Source organism: Eublepharis macularius, chromosome 13 (genome assembly GCF_028583425.1).
Source record: "Eublepharis macularius isolate TG4126 chromosome 13, MPM_Emac_v1.0, whole genome shotgun sequence".
In the NCBI taxonomy this organism is placed as follows: Eukaryota; Metazoa; Chordata; class Lepidosauria; order Squamata; family Eublepharidae; genus Eublepharis; species Eublepharis macularius.
The window spans coordinates 72,394,222-72,420,148 of NC_072802.1; the positions used below are offsets into that span (position 1 = coordinate 72,394,222).

At 48.8% G+C, this 25,927-nt stretch overlaps 3 protein-coding genes across 7 annotated transcripts in view; 2 read left to right on the top strand and 1 right to left on the bottom strand.

Moving 5' to 3' along the window:
• Nucleotides 1-3,100, top strand: part of UBE3B (ubiquitin protein ligase E3B) — a 30,342-nt gene extending 27,242 nt beyond the window's left edge. For all 4 annotated transcript variants that reach the window (XM_054996123.1, XM_054996122.1, XM_054996125.1 and 1 more), the window contains exon 28: nt 381-3,100. In XM_054996123.1, coding sequence (XP_054852098.1) covers nt 381-572 — 192 coding nt within the window. In that variant the 3' untranslated portion in view covers nt 573-3,100. The remainder of the gene's footprint in view (nt 1-380) is intronic.
• A 2,555-nt stretch (nt 3,101-5,655) lies between these two features.
• On the bottom strand, nt 5,656-11,576 carry MMAB (metabolism of cobalamin associated B). The gene is made up of 9 exons (XM_054995734.1): nt 11,423-11,576; nt 10,687-10,751; nt 9,897-9,990; nt 9,270-9,327; nt 8,193-8,265; nt 7,876-7,973; nt 7,548-7,612; nt 6,912-6,971; nt 5,656-6,246 (listed from the first exon to the last, which is right to left on the bottom strand). Exons 1-9 carry the CDS (start codon nt 11,524-11,526, stop codon nt 6,159-6,161), a joined length of 705 nt encoding a protein of 234 aa, XP_054851709.1. The 5' UTR covers nt 11,527-11,576; the 3' UTR covers nt 5,656-6,158.
• A 224-nt stretch (nt 11,577-11,800) lies between these two features.
• Nucleotides 11,801-25,927, top strand: part of MVK (mevalonate kinase) — a 73,071-nt gene continuing 58,944 nt past the window's right edge. The window contains exons 1-10 of one of the 2 annotated variants that reach the window (XM_054995780.1): nt 11,801-11,876; nt 12,747-12,863; nt 13,938-14,085; nt 15,709-15,856; nt 18,601-18,756; nt 18,893-18,996; nt 20,289-20,334; nt 21,892-21,982; nt 22,817-22,933; nt 25,359-25,512. In XM_054995780.1, coding sequence (XP_054851755.1) covers nt 12,762-12,863; nt 13,938-14,085; nt 15,709-15,856; nt 18,601-18,756; nt 18,893-18,996; nt 20,289-20,334; nt 21,892-21,982; nt 22,817-22,933; nt 25,359-25,512 — 1,066 coding nt within the window. In that variant the 5' untranslated portion in view covers nt 11,801-11,876; nt 12,747-12,761. The remainder of the gene's footprint in view (nt 11,877-12,746; nt 12,864-13,937; nt 14,086-15,708; nt 15,857-18,600; nt 18,757-18,892; nt 18,997-20,288; nt 20,335-21,891; nt 21,983-22,816; nt 22,934-25,358; nt 25,513-25,927) is intronic. The other variant, XM_054995781.1, reaches the window with a different exon arrangement.

The window sequence follows — 25,927 nt, forward strand, 5'->3', positions numbered from 1 at the left end:
GTTTCCCGTCCTTTAATACTCCTGGAAGGGGGGCAGGTTCAGGGTGGAAGCAAGTTTTTCTCCTAGAGTTAAGATTCTTCCATTCTTGTGTGGCTGGCTTGAGGCAAAATGACGCCGCTGGATCTGGCCACAGTGAGGCCAGCCCCGTTTGGGAGGAAGGTGGTGGTGGCCGCATAGAAGTGAGCTGCAGCAGGTGGAGAGTGTACATTTATTTTATTTACGTAATCTATCGTCCACCTTTCTCAGTGAGACTCGGGGTGGGACCGCAGCATCCAGGTCCCATGTGAAAAGCTGGATCCTGCACTAGGCCGGAGACTCGAGAGGGGAAGCGGGCACGGGCGGCTTCCGCAGAGATCACAAGGCAGCCTTTTGCATTGCAGGACACGGGTGACACTCTGGGCAGTGTCCTGCGGGGCTTCTTCACCATTCGGAAGAAAGAACCGGGTGGGCGCCTGCCCACATCCTCGACCTGCTTCAACCTCCTCAAGCTGCCCAACTACAGCAAGAAGAGCGTCCTGCGGGAGAAGCTGCGCTACGCTATCAGCATGAACACTGGCTTTGAGCTCTCGTAGCCGCCAGCATCTTGTGGGAGCCGCTAGTGGAAGCCAGACGCCTGGTCTCAGGTTCCTCCTGCAGGCAGAGGAACACCAGGGGGTCCTCTGCTTGGAGTTCGGCATAGTGGCCCTAGAGGGAAAAGGGCCAGCTCCAGCGCCTGCGGCCTTAACTCGCCGTGGTTTGAAAGCAGCTGGCCTGCCATTAAAAGCAGCATTGAGTGCAAACCCTGTGGAGTTGTGGAGCGGGTCAAGCCTTGATGCACGTAGGTTGAGTTGGGGCTTTCCGTTTCTGAATCGGTAGCACGGAGGAACCCAGAGAGCCCAGGGAAGGTGTTGCTTGTTAGACAGCCCGGTGATGCTGCCATGGCAGAAACCACTGTGAATGTTCCAGGCAAATGGTTGGATTTTGGTGCAAGCAGGCTGGGGTGGGGGGAGGCACAGAGGCACGGGATGAATGGAGGGGGCTGGCTTCTCTCTGTCCTGCTTATGAAAGGCCGGTGGGGGGGAGGCAAGTTGGGAACCGGCTCCTGCTCAGGCTGAATTGGCACACAAAGGGGCCTTTTTGCCCAGGAGCCAAGGGTTGCTGCCGGTTTGCCAAAAGCCTCGTCTCCTCTTGTCCTGGGAGATTTCATTTTTTAGGATCTCTCGCTTTGGCCAGTTCTGCTACCTTAAACTTGTCCACTTTGTCCTCCAGCAAACATTTGCTCATGAAACAATTTCTCTTCAGCCTTAACATATTTTATGAGATCTTATCTTGATCCGTGCAAGTTTCTTCAGAGGCCTGATCGTCAGACAGGCTTTGTTAGCTTCCTTGGGCAAGCAGGTTGGTCATGTGTGAGATTTCTCCCTGGTGGGCCCTTTCCAGTTGTGAGCGTACCATCCCTCAGCTGCCAGACACTGTATTGGACTGTGAGTACAGTCTAGCTTCCTGCAGAGCAGAGAGACAAAGGGCACTTTGACCCCCTCCTCTCCAGAGGAGGCACGCGCTCTTCCTTCTTCTCCCCTGGAGCTGGCTTTCTGCTGGGTCTGGGAGTGAGCAGTGGAGGTGCCTCCAGAGAGGGCTGTCCTAGAACCTCGCTTGCCGCTCACACTGAGCAGGGAGGGACAAAGGGCTCTTGGCCTGTGAGCAAAGCCAATGCTTCCGGCCCTCGCATGACTGTGTGAAAAGTGGCTCGCAGAGGTGGTGCCGCTGCAGAGCCCCCGGGGCAGTTCTGGACACTGATTTCTCAGGGACTTGTTTATGTGGGATGCATTTCACTCTCTCCAAGAAACCGCCAGGAGCATTGAGTACAAACTCCAGCAAAGCTCAGTAGTCGCAACTGAGTTCCACTCCGTAGGTTTGTGTGTGTGGGTATTCATGTTTGTTTCTGTTCACTCCCTCTCTTCACATTTTGAAGATCTGGGTGGATGCACCCCCGGGTTGAGGCCGTCCCTGGTAAACAGGTTGTGGCTGTTCATTCTTGCTCAATGTGCCTCTTTGCCCTGGAGGATCTGGCAAAGCACAGGCGGTGGCTGTTCCTTGCTGCCACCCCGTCGTCATATTTCCCCCCTAAAAATGGATTAGTTGTGCGCGTACACCCTCCTTTTCTTTTTGCACAATAGTAGAAACTGTTTTGCTCCCTCCCAGGCCATGGCGTGAGTCTTTCCTGATCCCGCCCCCCCCAAGACTGCTGGTCTTAGAGTGTTCTGTCTGCATGGCTCCACTCCTGCTGGGTAGCTGGTTCTGTGAACCCCCCTGTGCTGGGATGTGCCTCACAAACCCTCCTCCGCCCCTTGTGGAGATCCTGCAAAGGAAGGAAATACCCAGGCTGAGCGTGGCTGTGACTGTAAATAGAGTACACAATCCTTCAAGGTTGTATATGCTGTTCCATTCATCTTTTTTCCTGAAGAGGCGCAGTTGGTACTTTCTGACGTGAGGGTTCTGCCACTGCTGACCTGAAAAGGTATAGCTCGAAGATGTAAAATAGGTTTTTTAAATTTTTCTAGTGATGGGCGGGGCCCAGATGAGCCTACAAGCATGGAATGATTTAACACTGTGTCTCTCTCCTCCATCCGCACCCTCGCTTTGTTGTCTTTTAAATGTTGCTAGCAAATGAGGAGGTCTCTAACCTTTTACCAGCCTGGAGCATAATGGCTGTCTTCGGGCTTCTGACAATATTGCACTGCAGCTCACGTTGGAGGCACTATAGCAAGGGGAAGCCAAAGCAAAGGGCAGCTTCTTGGAACAGGAACGGGGAGTGAATTGCTACTCCCTGGCACTCTGCCGGAAGTCTAATGTAAGAGGAGGCTGTATACTGCCCTGCCTATAATGCAGTGCGTCTCCCATCTATACATGCAAACTGTGATTTGTGATAGCATAGGAGCACTTTGGCGGCCCACCCCTCTCCCCTTTGCCCTGCACACATACTCCACGTGCTGAGAAGGGAAGCGTTTACCACTGGGGATGAGTAAACAGCTCTCCCTCCACCCACCATGTTGCAGCTTGAGTTTATGATCCAGGTGCATTCTCTTTGACAAGAAATTCAGGAACATAGGAAATAAACTTGATAAATTGGTTGAGTCCAGTTACATGGTTTGCTTTTCTCTCTGGGATTGTTTAAGGAGGCGGGGCCTTGGGGGAAGGTCAGGTGGCTGGAAAACTTGCCAGGCGCTGCTCACAAATGACAGGTATGTGTTACCTGCTCTCCGGTTTGGGCTGGACAGCCTTAAGAGTGTGTTTTGAAAACGCAGGTACAGCCCATATGATCAGAAGCGCCTCTCGCCCTGCTCCAGTCCAGCAGGCGTGGCCGTGTCGAGGAAGTCGGGTGCAGGCCAAGCTTGTAGGGCTGAGGGCGGAGAGCAAACTCAGGCTTGCGCAGTCTGAGGACGCTGAACTGCTGTCTGATGCATTTGAGGTCATTCATTTGCTTTCACTTGACTATTTTGTCTGGCCAGTCTTCACCCCAATTTAGTAACTGCAAAACCCAATTCCAGTGATGGCAATATAAACAGAATTGCAGAATTGGGGGGGGGGGGGGCTTGTGATAAGCCAGGACAAAACTGCAAACATTCTCCTGCAGTTTTGCTTTGGAGGCAGATGCTGGGCTTCAGGCGCTTTTAAAAAGAGTTGGCAACTCCGCAAGAAGGCTTCGAATTTCTAGATCCGGAAGCCCTTCGTAGATATGTATTTTGTTACCCTCTTCATAGCAACCCTGTAAGGTGGGTCATTTTCATGCTTGCTGCCATTGGGGAGGGGATGCTGAAGGCATGGTTTGCCTAGGGCGCAGAGGGTCAGCGTATTGGCTCTGGCCACTTAACAGAGCCTCCAAGCACGGGGGTGGTGTGCTTCTCTGGACTGGATGCTGGGGCCAGGCAGGGAGACCTGCGCCAGACAGAGACTCCAAATGCAGTCTTGAAATGAGAGCTACGTGGCATGTAAGGTTCTAGCAACAGTCTTTGGGATTCAGCTGCCATTGCTGCAGAACTTCAGTGGGTGCATCTGGGGTTGATTCCGCCAAGCTGCAGTGTGAGGGACTGGCCGTCCTGGCACGGCCTCTTCCCCCAACGGCTGTAAAGAAAGGCCGATGTGGGGGAATGGAGCTTGGGGAGCTGCAGCCTACCTTTTTGCAGCAAAGACAGCCTCACTGGCTGCTTTTCCATTCTTGGTGGAGGGGGGGAAGGAGTCCAACAGCCAGCAGGGTTCTGCCATTCTCCACCCCTCGGAGGAACTCCGGGAATGTATCAAAGCATCTCTGCCTCATGATGATATGGGCAGAGTCCGAGGCACGTCCAGTTTAGGTACTGCCGTAGCCAAAGATCTGGCAGCTTGCGTCTAGCTCCTGCCTTGCAGCCCCATCCCACCAAAAGCCCACTGCCCACCCTGGCCCCTGTCAGGAGTTTACGTGATTCCCATGCAGTCATTGCTGGGAGGATGTTTAAAAGGTCCCACTTGTACCAGGAATGCAATAAAACTTGCTGAGTTCAGTTAATAAAACTGTTGGTCTGGTGCCAACAGTTGGAGCTGAATTCAGACTTGATGGGGTGAGGGTGGGAGGAAAGCCCAGCAGGACTTGCTGGAGTGACCCGTCTCCCCTTTACCTGACTCTGCACCTTTAAAAGGGGGAGAATCTTTGTAAGAGCACCTTCACATGACTCCCTGGATCACGTCTGGCTTTGGCCTTAAGGTTAATATTACGGAGCTGGACTTCGATCAAGATGGGTATCTGTGTTTGTCTGTAGCAGTGGAAAAGAGCAAGAGTGGTAGCATCTATAAGATGAACAAAATTTGTGGCAGGGGATGAGCTTTTGTGAGCCACAGCTCACTTCTTCAGATACAGCTATGACTCATGAAAGCTCATACCCTACTACAAATTCTGTTAGTCTTATAGGTGCTACTAGATGCTCTTTTCTACTGATCTAAATTTATTTGCATCGGATACACTCTCATAGGCAGCATGTACCACAATAGTGTGGGTGTCGGGCACTGCTGTGGGCATCCTTAGTGCTTCCTACTGAGAGCTTCTTTTCTAGTGTGTGATTTTCCACCCAACACTCAGTGAGTGGGATCCAGTGAAAAAGAGGTGTTGGGGCAGGCAGAGGCTAGGCTGATAGCTTTGCCCTCAACTACTAAACACTTCTTCTCTGGAACTGACTACTTCGTTTGGGTGCCAAAGACAGAATTCTGCACCCACCTTCTAGGAGTACCAAGCTCCTCGGCCTCCTGGAGGTGTTTAATGGTTGCAGGTGAGAATTTTCATTTTCTGTAAATCGGGGCTTTTTTCTCCCCTCTGCACACAATTCAGCAGGGAAGAGCCCTTGGAGGGAGTATGGTCTTTGATCCTTGTACTCCAGCAGCTGCCCCCTACCTGTACTTCTCATTGAAGTTTCCTGAGGAAATGAAAACAAATGGTAAAAAGCATGGGAGAAGATGGAGCTTTACTCTTTTCCCCACCAAAACCGTAAGAGTTTGTTTCTTCTCACAGCTGCCACGTTTAATGATAACATCATCATCTTTCTTATCCACTGGATATGTTCATAGCTGCTTGCTTTTAAAAAGAAGGACAGACAAGATTCTGTGACTTCCATTTCCAGACACGTTTAATGTGCAGGGGACCCCCCCCCCCACTCTCTCTCACACACACACACAATTTGTATTTGTTGGCCACAGCCTTTGAATCTCTGCAATGTCTGTCAGGTATAGCATTTACTGCAGCCGGGATCCATGAACTAACAGTCTCAGCCAAAACGTGATCCAAAAACAAAACCAGGCTGCGCTTGGCACAGAAGGGAGATGCGGCATTGCCAAGTTCCAGCAGCACCAGAACGCAAGCATGTGATCTCTCGGCAAAGAGCTTTGTGTATCAGCTGCCTCCTTTTTCAGTTTACAACACCTGCTAGAATGCACCGCGGCTTTACTGACTGCAATGACTCTTATTTCTCTCAATCACGCTGGAGTCAAATGGAAAGTGGCCAATACTGGCCATTAGTATGCCATTCCTCATGGCAGATTTTCCCAAGCTACGAAGGGTGTTAGTGTTTTTCAGGACAGCGTCTGTTTGCATTTTAAGCCTCTTCCTATCACATCTTCTGAGGCTGCAGCCTGCAATGGACGACCTCGGGGGTTGCTTAAGGTTCCGTTCTAGTGTAGACTTTTTCTTCCTTCCCTTCCTTTTTTGCAGCAAAGCGGGCCAAGACAAACAGGTAGTCGCTGAGCCTGGAAATTGGGGTGAGGAATTAAACTCATCATTCATAGAAAAATGGTGGCACTAGAAGGCCATTTTATCGGGGCGGGGCGGGGGGGGGGGCGCTGAGGCTCGTTGACAGCATTTCCTTGGTGTGCAGAAGATCTCAGGTTTAATCCCCATAAAACAACCAACATTATATTACGGCTGCCTAAGCAGTCCTGCACTGAGACCCAAATCTTTCCTGTGCTCCAGTTGCTTCATCCTGATGTTCCCATCTGCACGGGGGGGGGGGGGGGGAGGAGATGCTGACAAGGTATAGGGGAAGATGTGCTGTTAGAGCCCCACCACCAACAGTGCTCTCCCCTCTTTCTTATGTCTTCTCTCAATGGTTCTTCCCTCCACCCTCCTTAGCTCTGTTCTCTCTTCTTCCCTCCAGATCTCAAAATACATCTCTCCACCCCCTTTCCTCTTGTTCCCCAGGAAGGACACAAAGAAATTGGGTGCTGAGACTGAAATTAAAAGAATCATCTTCCCAGTCTCTCAGGTTGAGAACCAGTAGCGCTGTGGTCAGCAAAAGGACAGCACCACCCAGCCTGTGCTAATCCCACTCTGGTTTGGGGATACCACGGACATTGTCTGTGGCCCAGGAAGAAGTCTGTTACAAGGCAACATGATTTTCCCAGCTCTCAGTTACCTGTTCAAATACTTGGCCACGTTTGCATCTGCTTCTCCAGAATTCACTAAAGGAACAACACTACAAAGAGTTTTAAAAAGGGGTAATACTTAAGATGAAAATTTAAAGCAGGCTGGCTTTGGCACCGTACATCACAATTTTTCTTTGTGCTACTACCTCTTAAGGCCCCCCCCCCCCCGTGTCAACATTCTGGGCTTACCACCAGTTTTAAACCAACATGCTTAATTGGGCAGTTTACTCAGGCTGCAACAATTTCTGCCAAACTATCACTAGTGGTTTAAATCAGTAATTAAGACCCAATCAACACCCTCCAAGTCTTGCCCAAAACACAATGACTCAGTTATATACGATGTCATAACCTCCATGCACCTGACAGAGACCTGTGGCTCTTGAAAGCTGACGATGCACCTGACGAAGAGAGTGGTGGTTCTCAAAAGCTTACGCTATAATAAAGTTGGTTAGTCTTAAAGGTGCTACTGGACTCTTTCCTATTTTGCTACTACAGCCTAACACAGCTAACTCCTCTGGATCAGTTATAACAGGCACAAAAGAGTCTGACAGCAAAAATGGCTTCTTCAGTCAGCCCTCTCCATTTTGAAAGCTTTTGGTGCTTTGCAGCTCGCTGAAGACACTCACCGCCTCTCAGCCCTGCGGCAGACCGCTCTGGCGAGATGGAGAGCAGCACTGCTCTTGCCTCCGGACTGAAACAAAAATAAACACAAAAGGCAGGGATGGGTTTTCTGCTGCGAAGACAGCATTTGCACACACAAGAACAAAGGCAAATATCAAAGGAAAATGTGCCATGGGGGGGAAGTGTTGTGAACTGGGCTGAGAAAGAAGTCTTCCAGAGTCAGTGGCTTTAAGTGACACTTGCCACTGAACCATATACACTCATTTCACCTTTGGATCTGCAGGAACTTTGTACTTTTGCAACCCCAACATTAAAAATGTGTGAAATAGCTACCGGCAAAATGAAAGCTGTCAGAGGTGGAAGCTGGTCTGAGTATCGATCGATCCATGCTTCGAGCTCCAGAACTGGCTTTTCATGGAAGGATGTTCGTTCTAGAGAGAAGGGGAAGGCGTGGGTGAAGAAAAGACTGGTTACCGCCCACGGACACGCAAAGGTGCCTCTTGTCACTTGAAACAGGCCACGTGACTTCTCTGGTGCCGTACACCAGAGAACAAGGGCATGCCAAGAGGAGGGCATGCTATATATGAGCCCTGAAAAGTGCAGGGCTCATATATAGAAAGTTTTTTCCCCAGCCCTTCTTCTCTAATTACTTAAGTGAGACTCTCTGGCAGAGGAGATTGGCGTTGCCACATTGGAGCCGGCATCTTGCAGCATACACTGTACCTGCAGGGAGAAAGCAGAAAAAGAATCTGAGATTGTGAAATTGTTTTGGCAAAGACAGCAGGTGCCATTTCAAAGCAACCAAACAGAGGGAGAAGTCCTCCAACCAGGAAAAGGGGGAAAACGGATCTCTAAAACAGAAGACAAACACCAAAATATAATTATATAAATAGGTTATACATGTTCATAAAAATTACTCGATAGCATAATTACCATAACTTCTCTAAATGGGCAAAACACCAAATCGCACAACTTTTATGAATCTGTATCATCTGCTTATAGAATTACTTACTTTGTGATGTTTGCCTTCTCTTCTAGAGGTGCCCTTTCGAAGGCATGCCACCTGGGGATTTTAACAGGTCAGGTGCATGCCCCAAAGGCTTTAGCCTGAGCCCAGCTGGATCTCATGGCCCTAAATATGGTGGTGCCATGACAGCTGCCAGCAGAGATGCCTTTTGAAAAGCTTACCCAGATGGCTTGGAGAAAGATCAGTCATGACTGGCCCCAACAAGGAAGAATATCACCTTCATATTCTGAACCAGCACCCCTCCGATTACCAAAAAGCTGGGGGGTGGCTGGCCACCACCATCACACCCTCCTCTAGGGCATCTAGCTGCCCCTGCTGTTGTCCAAAGTTCACTTCAGTGAACTGTTCCAGGCGGTGGTGGGAACAGAAACTGTCTTCATCTATCCCCACACACTTTTCTCTCGCCATCATGAGCATTTTATTCCACCATTCCTCCCAGGAACTCCGAGCTCTGTACACAGTTCTCCACCCCCCATTTTATCCTCACAACATCCCCCTGAGGTATGTTTGATGATAAGGTGCCCATGGCCCAGTTACCCAGCGAGCTTCTTGGCTTCGTACCAGGGTCCCCCACATCCTAGTTCAACACTCCAGCCACTGCTAACTGGCATCAGCATCCTGTATTAGAAGGTCCATTCTTTGCACTGAGCAAGGGATTTATTTGGGTACCAGACGTGCTGAGCCAGCAGTCACCCCTCACCTTGTGAAGCTCTTCTACAAAGGAGTGTCCGTTTTCACTGCCAAATTCAGCACACAACCTGGAGCACAAGAGAACAGTATGAATCACAACCCTTGGTTTTCCACAATAACTCTCTAAGGTATGTCTGTGTCACAGTGGAAAAATTCTGGATTCATTGCCATCGATTCCTTGGTCATAGATCCAGAGGAGTTAGACGTGTTAGTCTGTAGTTGCAAAATAGTAAAGAGTCCAGTAGCACCTTTAAGCCTAATCAACTTTATTGTAGCATAAGCTTTCGAGACCCACAGCTCTGTTCGTCAGATGCAACTTTATTGTAGCATAAGCTTTCGAGAACCACAGCTCTGTTCGTCAGATGCATTGTCAGATTTCAAGAACCATAGTTCTTTTTGTCAGATGCATCATCAGCTTTTGAGAACCACAGCTCTCTTCTGCATCAGAGATGAAGAGAGCTGTGGTTCTGTATGGAAATGTACTTGATACTGATCTCACACTGCGTAATCCACCTTGAGTCTCAGGGAGAAAGGCGGACTATAAATGACAATAAAATAAAAATAAATAGAACTAATTTATTGCTTCTCTGAGACATCCAGGCAAGTAAAAAAAATATCCAGTTGTTTCTTCAATTACCCTATGGCAGAACTTAATTCATCCAGCGTTCCCAAGGCGTCAAAGATTTGGTCGTCTTTCGCTCTCCTCTCCCCAGTGAATGTGCTGGAAAATCCTTTGAAACCATGCAGTGAGAAAAAGTTAAAACTGCTTACAGCCAGATCCCACAAGCCCTCATTCACATGTGCAAATACATCAGAACATTTCTCTACACTTTTATTACGATGCCCTCATAAAGTGGCAGCTGGATGTGTGAACTTTCACCCTTGAAAGCCTCTTCAGAGTGAAAGAAAATCTTAATGCTGTAAATATCACAATATAACTATTAAAGATTATTATATATATATATTTAAATATACAAAAATACTGTTACAGTTACGCTCCATGGTCTTTTTTTTAAGGCCCAGACCGGTGAAAGATTCTTCATTTGTTTCCATGTATGAATTATCCTCTGAAAGCGGCAGGCAGAAGAAGATCCAATTAAAGGCTTTGGAAATGCCTTCCTGGGAGCTTGGAGAATTGCAGGACAAAATCCTGAGTGAGATAGACCAGCACCTATTTTGCACCCAGAAGGTCCCAGGTTCAGTCCCAGGGACTTCAGATGCTGGAAAAGGTCTTTCTCGGGAATTCTTGGAGAGCCACTCCTAGAGACAGGAGTGGCAACATAGAATAATGTTTTTACTCCAGCATGCTGGAGATAACAACCGCATCCCCAGCAGGATCCAGATAACCGAGAGAACAGACAATCCCGAGGTGGGCTGATCTGGCATAAGGCAAATGCCGTAGCATTGGATCTGGCTCACGGAACTACCTTTGTCCCCGGTCTTCGTGTAGATCTTTGGGCCTTGGCTTGTCCTCCTGGGCTCGGCATCCACGCTAAGAAAGGAGATAATTAAATGGCTCTAAATTCAAAATGAAGCAGGCTTGAAACTGCTTCAGACTGCAGTGCGGACACAACCCAATGCAATTCCTTTATGCCGGTTTAATTAAAGGAACTCCTATCAGAAATAAGCAAAAGGTAAAACTGAAGATGTGTATTTTTACTACCTTTGCTGCTGTTGGATGGTTTACAGTTTTAAATTGCATTTTGTACTTCGTCTTGCGTTATGTCAACACAAGCCCAATCTCGTCAAACTCAGAAGCTAAGCAGAGTTGGCCTTGGTTAGTCATTGGATGGGAGACCTCCAAGGAAGACCGACCTGGGTTGCTGTGCAGAGGCAGGCAATAGCTAACCACCTCTGTTAGTCCCTTGCCATGAAAACCCCGCCTGGGGTCGCCATAAGTCAGCTCTGACTTGGGGGCTCTCATCACCACATTGCATTATTAATTTTATATTTATTGTTACTGTATTTTAACAATGTTGTTACCCGCCCTGAGCCCGCTTGCGGGGATGGCGGGTTAGAAATTCAATACAATAAATTAAGTCCGAAACGAGGAGCAATTCTTTCCGGTCTCGTCGCCCGCCCCGCCTTTAAACTTGGGGGCTGCAGAATGAACCTCGCGCCACTCTCGCCGCCTGCCCCGCTCCCGCGCAGCCAAGGGCTCACCTGCGCGACTCGCCGCGCTCGTGGCTCAGCGCCCGCCCGAAGCCCCACCGGAGGGCCGCCGCCCGGCCCAGGCAGCGCCTGCAGCGCAGCCCCGCGCCCGCCATGCCTGCAGGGGGCGGCGGAAGCGCTCTCGAGCAAGCCTGTCCCCACTCGGCCACCGTCGCGGCCGCCTGACAGGCACGCCACCACCTTCAACCCGCGCCTGATTGGACAGAGACGTCCTCCCTGGGCGGAGCTAAAGCGTCACCGGCCACGCCCCGCTCCCTCGAGCGCCCTATGAGAAAGCACTATAGACACGCCTTCGCGGCTGTGATTGGCCAGAGCGGGAAGGGCTGGCCACGCCCCTCCGGCGCGCTCTCATTCACCAGGGTGGGCTGCGAGAGGAGAGCCGGGCGGCGTCCGCAGTGGCCGGAGCCGAGTCTGGGGGCGCGCGGTGGGGTCTCCACGGGGCCAGGTTTCTCCTGGGTGGGCGAGCGCTGGGGGGCTGGGGGAGGCGCTACAGGTGCCCCTTGCAAGCTCCGGGGGATGCCTGGGACCGCCCCGGGGAGGGACCTTTGCATCCCCCCGAGCCCAGGGTTCGAGTCCAGCGGCCCCTGGAACGCCCGCAAGACCTCCAGGCTCGAAGCCTTCGAGGGTCCAAAGCTCCCTTTCAGTGCAGTCCCAAGCAGAGTTACTCCAGTCTAAGCCCATTGATTTCAGTGGGCTTAGACTGGAGTAACTCTGCTTGGGATTGCACTGCTAGTCTACCTTGGAAACTCTTTGCTGGTCTCGAAGGTGCCTCTGGACTCCAGTCCTGCTCTTCGGGCGCAGGCCAACGCGGTGGAGAATGGGCGAAGTCAAACGATCTCTCTGACATTTCAGCTTCAGAGCATGGGGGGCTGAGAGATTCAGGCTGTGTTGTGTCACTCCTGTGCTGTAGCACAACTGCGGGGCAATGAACACAACTGTGGCAACTAGCAGGGATCCTGGATAGATTTTTTATCATATGGTTTTAGTATATTATTTGCTGTAGTTATATTGATATTTTGTACCTCTTGGAGTTTATGGAGTTATTTACTGTGTATTTTATCTGTTAACTGTAAATTTGCTGTGGCCAATGGCTAATTGCAATGGCTATCCTGTGCTGTAGCACAACTGCAGATTTTGGCCCCCAAAGTCACCTGAGCTCTGCGATGCGAAAAGATGCTGAGTTATGTAAAGGAAACATGTGATTGTGATCGCACTGCTGTGTCTGGTGGGTGTGGGCGTGGGGCGTGCTGAAGCAGGTTTGGCAGGTGGCTGAGATTTTTCTAAAGCCTTTTTTCCTCTTTGTGCGTGTGTGCAGGATTGTGTGCATGCGATGCCTGCCTTTTCAAAGGAAGAAATGCTGGCCCAAACTTTGTTTGTGTCTGCCCCAGGGAAAGTTATACTTCATGGTGAGCATGCGGTGGTCCATGGCAAGGTAGGTGTGTTGGCTTCTGTGCTTGGGGCTTAGATGAACTGGGAAGTGTCTCTTTGTGTGTAGTCCCTATATATGCAAATGTAAAACTGGTTACATGTGTCGACACAAAATTGCACCTGTGACCCTCTGACCTCATATCCCTGGGCTGATCAGACCCCTAAGATGGGGCTCTGGACCTGTGGACTGCATATCCAGCAGAGAACAGATGGGAAGTCTGGGGCTAGGAGCCTTTAAGTGAAATAAAGATTTATTGAAAGTCCCTTATGCATCCAAGGTTACTTAGCATTATTCAAGTCATGTTGCATGCAAGGACTACCCGAGCAGGAGAACTCTGTTGATGGTGGAAAATAGAACCCTGCCCTGGCATGTCTCGGTCTCATCCTTGGTAGGGCAGACGACACCATGGTATCTCCTCTTCCTTCACTTCTTTTGTCCATCCTGCTTAACTCCCCAAATGTATATGCACCCAGTTCTTGCTCAGTACCAGATGTTCCTGGTGACATTTTTGTGCTAACTTGACAGGCCCCCAACTGTCTCTGTTGTTTCAGGGTTGATTTCCCTTATCTTGCAATGTGGGCTGGGGAGAGGCCAATACGCAGAGAGGTTCAAAAAATGTCGTGTGTGTTTCAGGGCCAGGCAGCCATTGTCCTTGGCCTTTGCAATGCTTCTGCCTTTCCCGTATCCATTCCCAAGCACTCACTGTTTCTGGGCATCTGCTTCTAAGTCAGCAGGGCCCAGAAACGTGGAATTTATATTCTGTGTCTCACGCACAGGACAATTGTTCAAGCTTATCAGAGGCCAGAGGTGATTGCTTCATGATACTGCACAATATAAAATCCATTTCCCATCACACTCTTAATTCTCATGTCAAATGGTCAATCTTTGAAAACCTTCCTTTCCCTTACTAGAATTTCTTGAAAAGGCCTTAAATATGTATGAATGTTTTGTCGGTCTTTTTTAGCATGCATGAGATTTTACTCTTCTTAGTATTGAAAGAAAGGTGTCTGGGTGTCGTACTTGCAATTAATTTGCTGCAGAACTCCAATCTATGACTGTGCTTATCAACCCTTGTAGGCTGCTTTGGCTGTGGCTGTGAACTTGAGAACCTTCCTTAAGATGGCCCCTCGGAATGACGGCAAAGTCTCAGTAGAGCTCCCAAATGTTGGGGCCAGGCTGTGCTGGGAAACCTCGGAACTCCAGCCGTTGGTAGTGGCATTCTCTGGTAAGTGGTGCAAGGTGCAACTGCTGACTGGGGAATTCTCTGTTCCATCTCATTCCTCTGATATACCACGGTCCTTTGCTGCAGGGAAAGATCCACTATGCTGAAATTGATATTTGAGGTGACTGGTGCTGCCTGCTTTTGACGCCCTGGATATACTCAGGGCTGAAGGCCTGGATGTTCCTTGCTGAACTGAGTCCCTTGCAGGGGCTGTGCCCCTCCTTATTTGTGTGCCTGCCCATCCTGTTGGAACAATGCTTCTTGCTGCTCCAGCTTTGCCGCCCAAGGGTCTTAACTCTGCCCCTCTCCTTTGCTTGCCCCCTCATGCCTAGAAGTCTCTCTCCTGGGTTGCCCCTTCTCAAATCTCTCTTCCAATGAAATTGTCACATAGCTCAATAATAACATTAACATTCAATTTATATACTGCTTTTCAGGACAACTTAATGCCCACTCAGAGTGGTTTACAAAGTATGTTATTGTCAGGTCTTGCCAAGTACTTCCCAAAACACTTCACTGCATCACGGAAGTGAATGAGTTAAAGTTGGTTTTATTAAGGAAGAGTACCGGTCTCAAGAAGCTATGACAGGAGCATTGGCTGAAGTGACTCAAGGTAGCAAAACAAGGTTAATTACAGGACAAAGTCCCCGCCCCCCAGTGGGAAAGAAAGTCTGTTAAGATTTTGGCACACTGAGCCAGGGAGCCAGAGAAGAGGGGAGGAGGGAAAGGATGAGCTCTGCTCAGTCTCTTAGGAATTTGGTGCAGTCTCTGCTGAAACTTCAAGGCCACGTTCCCAGGCCTGCCAGGAAATTGTAACCAAAACACCTGCAAGATAAGCAGCTAGCAACCATTCAGCAAAACAGGTTTCCCTCTGCATGTTCTCAGAGGAACAGTACGCACTGCAGCAAGAAATCCGTAACCCATGACAGATATGCTGGAGACATATCTGACAGTTATTATTATCCCCACAACAATCACCCTGTGAGGTGGCTGGGGCTATGAAAGTTCTAAGAAGCTGTGACTGACCCAAGGTCACCCAGCTGGCTTCAAGCAGAGGGGGGAATCAAACCCGGTTCTCCAGATTAGAGACCCGCCGCTCTTAACCACTACACCAAACTGGCTCTCTCAAGTCTTCAGCCACTGGAGAAGCTAGGACTGCCTGGATGTAACAACATTAATATATATCATTTCCTTTTACTGCTATGTTCTTTCCTTCCATTTATCTCTGTCAAAATCTAGATTTAATCTCCAAGAGGCAGAGATCTGTCTTTTGTTATGCTCCTCCGTAATGCCCTGATGATGATAAATATATCAGAAAGGATAGGTGGATTTTTGGAGCAGGGTTGGGGGCTCTTCTGTCTAGACCACTTCATCCGTGGGCTTCTGTGGAAGGAGCTGCTTTTCTTCTCCACTAGAGAGTTTGGTAGCCTGTTATACTACGAGCAGAGCTGCATGAGTTTAAAAAATGTTAAATCCCGTATCAAGAAGAGCTAGGATCTTCAGTCTTTATAATCAAGTTATTGTGTGTAGTTTGTTCACATTGGAAGACGAGGGAGACTCCACGAAGGTCTCCAGCATGTTGGGAACAATGGCTCCTCCTCCTGGCTGACGGTGTATTTTTTTCCTCAGCTGACCAGACTGAATCTCAGCCCCCCAGCCCAGAACAAATAGAGAAGCTGAAAGAGTTTGCAGGGTTCACCAACAGAGCTGCAGCCACTCAAAGCCTCGCTACCCTCGCGTTTCTCTACTTATACCTGTCCATCGCATCCAAATGTGGGTAAGGACAACCTCAACACCCTCCTATATCATTAAGATCTGTAAGCAGTCACCCCCAGCCTCCACCATGATTAATAATACAGGCCTATGATATAAAATCACAGGACCCCTGGATTAAAGGCAGCTTGATCTGCAGCAGGGGGATTCCAGGAAGAGAGTCGCTGAGACCTGCCCAAGAGTTCAGGCATGAAAGAAATGTTCCCGTTGAATGCAGAGGACTGGGTGATTTGATTTACTGCCTTCCCAGCTACGGGTGTGAGCTGTGATAAGAATCTCTCCATTTAGCGCATTCCGATACCCTCCTTCCGTGATTAAATCACCACCCCAAGATCGAGAATCAAACAACCAGCACTGATAAGTTTATTTTTCTCTGGGAACCTATATTTCTCATATCTAAATTCATCAACTTAGCTCCGGTGGCCTTCATTAGCAAACTGCCCCTTTTGTGAGGCAGCAGGAAAGACCTTGCATTTTTTTCCACACACCCCAGCAGCGAGTAGTCAAGGTAATCAAACCTCTTTGATTCCCAGAGACTGACCTTTACGGTCTTCGTTCTGCTGCCTGAGGGGGCTTCCCTGCCTCAGGACGTGTTTTGCCCTATAAAAACCAGGGCTCTTGCCCCATTCAAACTGCACACTTACTGGGCCCAAGTGCTGCTCCCTTGGGGCCACTTCCCTAAGCCTCTCTCTCCTAGCTGAGAACAGGGGATGTTTGAAACGACTCTCTTCCTCCGTGGACCACACTGCTCTTCTGATCGATAAATATACCTCCCCTCCTCTCACTCTATTCCACCTTCTGCCTAGCTTCCTAGAGCTCTCTCTGTGTGTGTGACCATTTTATTATTGCTCCTGTGTGAGTGTGCATTTTCTTCTTTCAATAAAAGATTACTCTCTGAATCTAAAAGTGCCAGTCTCGTCTGCTACCTTGGGGAAAGGACCCTGTAAACATTGGTGTTTATCCTGCCGTTACCCCTCTCGTATAGCCATCTTCCTTGCCGCTAATTCCCCCCTCACTCTCTTACTCGCAAGGAGACCAATTAGGTAACAGATTAGAGAGACTTCACTGTTGATCTTGCTGGGGAGCTCGATCAGCAAACTCTGGTCCTGTGGGGAGGTAGTTGTGAATTTCCTGCACTGTACAGGGGGTTGGAATAGATGACCCTGAAGGTCCCTTCCAGCCCTATGATTCGGTCTCTTTAGACACACAAATAGCTTGCCTTATCCTAGAGATTCAGAGCCCACTACAGGAATTGTGTGGCGATATCTGTACACATTTCTCTGCAGTCCCCAAAGGATTTGCTGTCTCTAAGGGTGGAGAAATGGCTCAGTGATAAAGTTTTCCACGCAGAAGTTCCTGGTTTAATTCCCAGCATTTCCGTTTAAAAGATCGAGGGAGTAGGTGATGTGAAAGACCTTTGCTTGGACACCTGGGGAGCTGCAGCTGCTTGGTAGACCAATGTGCTGACTTGGTAAAAGCGGCTTCATGTACACCTGGAGCAATATGGAATCAAAATATATTTTAAAAAATGAAAGTCCTAATTTCTTCACTACCCCTTAGGAATATTTCCAGGGACACTCTTCCTTACGCAAAGTGCTTCGAGCCTTCCCCAGAGCCATCTAACACACTGGGGGTGCATTCAGACGTCCTAAGCAAACCTTGGATTGCCTGTGGTAGGAACATGCATGACGGCTTTGGCCTCGTGTGGTCTCTCCCCTTATGCAAGACTCAGGACTTCCTCGTGTAGGAATTCTGATTTAACCATAATTTTTTAATGATAGTTGAATCAGGTGCCTTATCAAACTGCAGTTTGTCTTTTATCCACAAACTGCTCAGTGTTGGCAGGGGGACGGGAGAGGGGTAAAGCCCTGAGAGCATCCATCTTGTTCACACCATGAACGCGCTGTGGCCCGTTTGTTTCTGGCATCGGGGGCAGCCGCTGATTTTCCAGCAGAATGCTTCCTGCCAAGGTTCTCTGCATCCTGCCGCCTGCCCCAGCCCCCTGCGCACTTACTTATTTTCTCCTCCCTCTTCTGAGAATTCTTTCAACAGAGAATGCAGAGCAGATACTCTAGGTTGGATCCTGTGGAGGAGCTAATAGAAGGAATTGTTGGAGAGCATCTTTCCTCACCTTCTCCTGAGCAGTTTGTCCTGGAACTCCTCTGTGAGGACGTGGAGAGTCTTGCAAGCAAACTGTGCTGCATAAGGGCACGTGGAGAACTGAGTAAAATTGCCTGCCTGTCCCTCCACTGCTGATGCAAGTCATACATGAAAGAGGAGGCGGTTTTACCTGATTCCCAGGAATAGCGCTCCATCCTGTAGTGTGTTTTGCTTGAGAGGCTGACTAGTCCTCAGAGTTTCTGGTCAGATGGCTGGTTGCTGAGGGAAGGAAGGGGGAGGCAGGGAAGATCTAATCTTCCAGCCGCTCCTGAGCATTATCTTACCGGAAGAATCCCTGTTTGTATAAAACTCGGGGGGCGGGGAGTATCTAGCTGTTGTCTTTCTCCAGGCCAGCGATGTGCTTTCACCCTGGCTTGGGGCCTCTTTACTGACCAGGAGAACAGTTCTGTGCCTCAAAAATGGGGCGTGGTCCTCTGTCATGTAGCGTCTCCATCAATAGAGACAATGCTCTGGTGTGTTCCATAATCAACTTCTCAGTGGAAAATGAATTGTCATGCTGCAGGATATGAATTTGGAAACGCTTTTCTCTTGGTGACGCCAGATCTTGTGTATTCTTACCTCTCCCAGGTTCATGCCGAGTGTGGACATCTTGGTGTGGTCCGAGCTGCCTACTGGGGCTGGGTTAGGCTCCAGTGCTGCGTATTCGGTCTGTCTGGCCGGAGCCTTGCTTTCTGGCTGCCGAGTCATCAGTTACCCCCTGGAGGAGGGCCAGTCTGTGGGCAGGTACGGTTGCAGGGTGGCTTGGGAGGCCCTAGGTCTACGAGGAAGCTGGGCGGTGAGGCACAGGCAGCGTGTTGTGCCAGCCAGGATAAGAGTGGTTTGCTGTTCTCGCAGTCTTGTCTGTGCCCTTCATTTCCAGGTGGCCCGAAGAAGAGCTGGCTGTGATCAACAGCTGGGCCTTCCGAGGAGAACAGGTTATCCACGGGAACCCGTCCGGGGTGGACAATGCAGTGGGCACCAGGGGTAGGTGTGCTGTCCTGCTATTTTGTATCTTCTTTGAGAAAGTCTGTTCATGAGGTACATAAATGAGCCTCACCGTGGATTTGGCCTTGCGATCCTGTCTGGGCCAATAGAACATCAGCTCAGGGGGGCCTCTGCTGTCCCAGGTGGGAATCAGTCCTAGCAGCTTGAAGCGCTTGCCTGCATGTGCAAGACATCCAGTTTCCCGCTGGTGCCTCGAGGAAGACCTGCCACCCTTTGGACGAGAGCCTCAAGAGAGGGAGTCCCTTTGGCTAGGTGTCCCTGCCTTTAGCAGTGAAGCGGGGCTGCTGGAGGCAGAGCCTTTTCTGTGGCTGCACCCCAGCTACAGCATCCCCTTCCTAGGTCTAGCCTTTCTTACCTTTTCAGGACCAGAGAGAGCCTGAGCTTTAGGTGGTCAATACATTCAGTTCTGGCTAGACTGGCTCTGCCTTTTACTGTTCTCTTTACTGGATGTTTTGTCTCATCTTGAATGTTTTAATGGCCGTAACACTGGCTTTCTGCTTTGCCCCAAGGCCCTGTCCTAGTGGAGGAATGTCTATAAACTACATAAAGGAAGGGGGGGAGGGGTTTATTTTTATTTTTTATTTTATTTACGTCATTTATGGTCCGCCTTTCTCACTGAGACTCAAGGCAGATTACACAGTGTGAGATTAGTACAGTCAGTACCAAGGACAATTTCATAAACAATGCCAAAGGGTAAAGAAACACAAGTTTACAAAGACACAGCATAAGCAAGGATCAAATACAGAGCTGAAGAAATGCTGAAACAGAACATAGGCAGTTCTAGGGCTGACAGGCAAGTACATATTTAAAGCAACAGATAGAATGTTAGGCAACATAGCGGTGAAGTCTGTGGGTGAAGTCTATGGTCCCTAACTCATTAGTGGACCATCTGAGACCTCCTCCCTACAATACAAAAGTTGTTTTGAATAGTTCAGTTTTGCATCGTTTGTGGAAAGCCAGGAGAGTGGGGGCTGAACTGACCTCCTCAGGCAGGTTGTTCCACAGGGTGGGGGCCACCACAGAGAAAGCCCGTGTATGGGCTGCTGTTGATTTTGCCCACGTGTTGGCACCACATACCATCCCTCCTCCTTTGGGCTGCCTTTCGTAACAGTCCTGGCAACCAGCTTTCACCTGACATGTATCCCGAAGGCCTCCCTTCCTTTTCACTTTTAGTTCATATGTAATTGGCTTCTTTGGGCTGGGTTGTAAAGGCTGACGTGTCCACGGAGCTGGCCTGTTCTTTCATATGACTCCTTTCTCTAAATGTTTAGGTGGAGCTCTACGGTACCAGGCGGGGAAAATATGCTCTTTAAAAAGGTAACATTCACTCAGGCCATTTCACTTTATGCTATAGAAAAGTATGATGGGTCTTGGAGGTGTTAATGAGAATAATAACTTCCAGTTGTTGTGGGCATCTACGTCTTTGATCCCTGGGTCTTTTGAATTATGTTATCTGAATCCACTCTGGATCTGTTAATATGAGGAATGTAGAACACTTCAAAGCTGATGAAAAAGGAATTAAAGATGGCCTTTCTGTGTTAGAATAAGTCTTAATTGTTAGCCCGCATCACATCTGGTTATCTTGTGCCTCTGGGATTCTGAGAAGCACCTGTTAGGGGTTGGGAGGAGGAAACAGAACTGATATATAAATATCCTGATTTTTTTTAAAAAACTGACCGTTCTTCTTTAATTGTTTGGGAGGAGGGGTTCTTTGACTTCTTAGGGTGGGGTTGGGGGAATTAGACTTCCTCCTTTTTTGTTCCGCTTATTAATTAATTTTAGCGCCATTTGGGATGCAGCAGCTCCTTGCCGTTGAACGTGGAGCGTAGCACTCCAAAGAGGTTCTGAAGAGAGAGAGCCTGAGTGGGTGCAACGGGTGCCACCCTGCCCCTTCTGCCAATGAGCTGTAATCAGACACCAGGAAAACCTACAGGCCTTGAAATTGCTGTGCTCTGTTTGCATTGAATGTTCACGCCAATTGTTTTCATGGTTGCAAAATGCAGACCTTTTCAAGTCAGGTAGTTAAATGTCTATTAGGGATCCACTAAGGTTCGGGGACCCTAACCAAAACATAAATCCTAAATAGTAGCAGGTATTGGTGTGAATGAAAAAGCGTTAGCTGTTTCCTTAATGGTTGGCTGGGCTTGCACGTTTCTATGCCACAAGCTGATTTGACAGTCCCTCTCCCCAAAGAACCCTGGGAATTGTAGTTCAGCAGGCAGCAGCTAGGGTCCTTTAAGTGAATTCTCAGCACCTTGCCAAATGGCAATGTGGTGGAGTCTTTGAGACAAACTGTGAAAGTTAGATAGGTAAACCTGCTAATAAGTTTGTTGTGCACCTGTGCCCAGTGAATGGTCTTTGGTATTGATCTTATCTTGTCTTTGGTTATTCCATCCAGCATAGCTTCTTGCCCTACCCATTTTCTTCCAGTCATGACTGGGGGCTTCTCCCAAACTATGTTGCACTTGGCATCAGTCTCCTCTTTGAACAGAAACTCACAATGCAAATTAAGCCAAGTGGTTCTAAATTGAATTGAGCAGCGCTTTCCTTTCACTAAGAAGTTAAAGGCATCACAAATAGTTCTTTTCCTCATCTTGTCCTCACAACAGCCCTGTGAGGGAGGTTGGGCAGAGGGATAAGGACTAACTCCAGATCCTGCAATGATTTAAACCCACGCTAGCTTCAGACCCTAACCACTTTACCTGTATTGTACTTCCTTTAAAGTTCCAGATGTGGATTTCAATCCCCTGGTAATGTTACCAGTTCTTAGGTGTCAAGGAAGAGTTATGAGGCCAAACATTGAAGGAAAAGATTTATCTGGGCCATGCTGGAGTGGAGGCTAAATTGTGTCTCTCTCTTCTTGCCCTGCCCCAGTGTCCCCACATTAAGGATTTTACTGACCAACACCCTGGTTCCTCGGAGCACCAAAGTCCTGGTGGCAGGAGTGAAAGACAAGCTTATGAAGGTACCTCTGTTAGCTGCTTTCCCCTTAGTTTGAACCAGCTGCTGTGCAATTTAACCAGGGCTGTTTATGCACCTGGATTCTGCTTGGCGTAAGAAGGGGTGGGGGAAGAGGAGAACATCGGGGTGTGCACACCAGTGCAGGATGTTGGCACACTTTGAAGCGGGCATCTGAATGCAACCGAAGACTCAAGTGGGAATTACTTGTGAGACCACAGAGAGTAGCTGCCCCTCCCAGCTCCTGTGCCTCTCCCCACCCTTCCCAAAGGCAGCCATATTTAGGTCAGTTGTTTGACTCCAAGTTGCAGTACTTTCTCACGAGATTTAATGGCGCAAGAACGACTGTTGTTGCGTAACGCTATGATGTCTCGTAACATGGTGCACGTTTGGACTTGGGATGCTTTCTCATCCTGGTTCTCCTCCTGCTGATGTTTGGGGGGTCCTCGGCACGCAAGACTGTAGGTGGGGAACGAAGAGAAATCCAGAGGCCAGGAGGACGCTGCAGGGCCAGAGCTTCCAGGTCTATGCAATATCGACCTGGTTGCAAAGACCTGCCTTGGAACATGCCCTCCCCATCCTCGGCAGCTGGCGTCTCCCTAAAAAGGTGCTGCTGCTGCTGCTCCTCCCTGCTAGCAGAGAATATTGATCTTGGCGGGGGTGGCCTGGCCCCTTGTGACATCACTTCCTGAACGATGCCTCTGGCCGATCTCCCTGCAATGCCCTTGAGAATTTTATGAGGCTCTCTTGCTAAGATGGTCTTACAGGTTCCCAACAGGGTGACAATGAGAACGGTTTGGGATTTCTTGCCTCACTTCGCTGTTCTCCTTCCCTTCTGCAGTTTCCTGCTATAATGGAGCCAGTTCTCACATCCATAGATGCCATTTCGCAGGAGTGTGAACGTGTTCTTGAAGCAATGGCTGCACGTCCATCACTGGAGCACTACCCTGTACTAGAGGTGAGGGATCTGGTAGTAGAGAGCCAACTTGGCGTAGTGGTTAAGAGCGGCAGGACTCTAATCTGGAGAGCCAGGTTCAATTCCTCACTCCTCTGCTTGAAGCCAGCTGGGGGATCTTGGGTCAGTCACAGCTCTCTCAGAGCTCTCTCAGCCACACCCACCTCACAGGGTGGTTATTGTTGTGGGGATAATTATAACATACTTTGTAAATTGCTCTGAGTGGGTGTTAAGTCATCCTGAAGGGCAGTGTATATATCTAATGTTGTTGTTGTTGTTAAAGTTCTACTCTTCCAAAATTAATAGTTGCCATACGGGCTGGCACCTTGCTTTTAAAATACAAACCCAACTTGCAGTATTTCAGGGTGCTAACATCTGTACTGGATATCTAATTCCAAGCAATTCTTACAGATATGTAGTAGGTAGAAAATAAGTCCAGTAGCACCTTTAAGACTAACCAACTTTATCGAGGCATAAGCATTCAAGAACCACAGCTCTCTTCCTCAGATACATGGAGCTGATGAAGAGAGCTGTGGTTCTCGAAAGCTTATGCCTCAATAAAGTTGGTTAGTCTTAAAGGTGCTACTAGACTTTTTACTATTTTGCAACTACAGACTAACATGGCTAACTCCTCTGGTAGTATGTGGCAGGGCACATAGCTGAGTGCAGAGAGCATGGTTTTGCATGCGGATTATTTCCATCTCCATTTAAAGCATCTCTAGAGGCAAGCATGTGTGCGAAGTGCCATCAAGGCCCAACTGACTTACGGAGACCCCCGCAAGGGGCTTTCAAGGCAAATGAGAGGCAGAGGTGGCTTGCCGGTACCTTCCTCTGCAGAGGCTTCCTTGGTGGTCACCGATCCAAGTATTGACCTTGCTTAGCTCCCGAGATCTGATGAGACCGGGCTATACCAGGCTGCCTTCCCTCCGCTAGAGGCAAGAAAAGCTGTAACATTTTCAGAAATGTTGAAGCTGCGGAAGATGCTTCTTTGGGAAAATCAGAAATTCTGAGTTCTAAAAAAGTGCAATCTTTTCCTTTAACATGCTTTAACATGAAACAATGTTATCTCGTTTAGAACTTAACACATAAAATTGTCCTATTGGGGATATTTATGGAATTTTTAAAGTACAAACACTTTTGTTTTCTGCAAGCAACATTGCAAATATACCCAGCACTTGAGAGAGAGACAAACTGTGCTGCCTTGGATGTGAGCCATAACTTTTCCCATCTCAGAGGGAGGGGGAAATAAAAGTTGAAAATTGAAACTCAAAAGTGAATATAAATGTTGTATAATGTCAGGAACACATTCCCATAACATAGGTGCTGGCAAAGTTTAGCAGAGTGAATAAAAGCACACAGCAGATTAATAAGGCAACTCAGACACGGGTGTGTTTAGCTTCTAAGAAAAAGAGTTTACTACAAAATTGGGGTAAAGGGTGTTTGGGTAGAAAATAAATAGCCTCTCTAAACTCCATCTTATTCCTTTGTTCTCTGTAACTCTCTAACTAGATCTGTAAATGATTCCTGTGTTTGTGCAGATAAGCCTAATTGTCCCCCCAATAAACTGATCACCCAATAATCAATCTTAGGGTCACCTTATTGGGAATACTGTTGCCCTTCTCTGCCTACTCCTAATTGGCCTTATGCTAATCTTGCTATCACTAGTTTAACACAAGCATCAGCGTAACCCTTTCATGACCGAAGGGATGATGCTTGATAAAAACCCAGCGATGGGGCATGAAGCACATTAACGTTATAACATTGAAAGAATTCACTCTTGAGTAATGTGCTAGCAAACACATAGCGTACTGTTGCCCAAACTATTCACATTTAAACAAACATCAATGTTATGTCTGCACAGGTTGTTTCACACAAAAAAATCCTCCCATACATTTTCCTGCCAAGCATTTTGTGTGAGTAAAAAGCTCCTGTTAAAAGCCTTTCACTCATCCCAAAAGAGGGCCTTTCATAGGAGCTCCTTCGTTGCGTCTCCGGGTTTCTGAGAAGTCCTTAGGGGAAAACTGTTGGTCTCTTTTCCCAGAAAGAAGAAAACAAGAGGGCCGTTCCAATCACAGTCAAATGAGAACAGGCAAAAGCCCAGGGTGCAAGGGAAGAAGCGAATTTTATTACCAAAATTAAAATTACGGGAGCTTAATACTTACACTGATGATGTAATGTGTTCCAGGTTCCTCTGTAGACGCTTTATAGTGAAACGTGTCAGGAATTTTGACTTGGAGAATGAAATACTCTTCTTCGCTCACCCCACAGGCCTTCGCCTGGCCTCTTTCCTCAAGCCTTCCTGTTTCTAGCCGTGGGGGCCACAAATTCCTGAAGGCCTCGGGAGCTGTGGCTAGGGGGCAGGGGGGGAAGCTGGACTCAAGGGAAGGGTGTTCCTGCCGGCGGGTAAACGGCCTCTCCTTTTTGACAGGAACTCATTGATGTAAACCAGCATCTCCTGAGCGTGGTGGGTGTGGGCCACTCCTCGCTGGACCAGGTCTGCCAGGCCACCGCCTCGCACGGGCTGCACAGCAAACTGACGGGGGCCGGCGGAGGGGGCTGCGCCATCACCTTGCTGCGGCCAGGTCAGCAATTTGGTGGTCTTGGGCTGGGCTGGGCTGCCAGTGTTTGTCCGTCTTGTGTGTTTGCTGGAGACACCCGAAAGGGACGCTTGCCCCTGTGGAACTGTGTTGTAGTTCAGGGACTGAGCGAGCCTGGAACAGCCAGGGTCAAATTTTGCTTCTGCCTCGACTTCCCAGCTGGCCTTTAGTAGGCCATGAGGTTCTTGGCCTCTGTCTGTCAGAACGGTGTTGTCTCGTGGTTAGATTAGGATCTAGGAGCTCCAGGTTCGAGTCCCTGCTCTGCCATGGAAGTTGGCTGGGTGACCTTGGGTCAGTCACAGTCTCTCAGCCTCGCCTACTTCGCAGGGCTGCTGTGAGGGTAAAATGGAGGAGAAGAGAATGGTGCAAGACACTTTGGGTCCCCAGTACGGAGAAGCTG

Excerpts from the sequence above, each read along its gene's own strand:
- MMAB (XM_054995734.1), bottom strand. The coding sequence starts at position 11,526 with ATGGCGGGCGCGGGGCTGCGCTGCAGGCGCTGCCTGGGCCGGGCGGCG. Across the intron at positions 9,991-10,686 it reads CACGAAGACCGGGGACAAAG|GATTTTCCAGCACATTCACT; the intron begins GTAGTTCCGTGA and ends ATGGTTTCAAAG. Across the intron at positions 7,613-7,875 it reads TGACAGCTTTCATTTTGCCG|TCCGGAGGCAAGAGCAGTGC; the intron begins GTAGCTATTTCA and ends TTTTTGTTTCAG.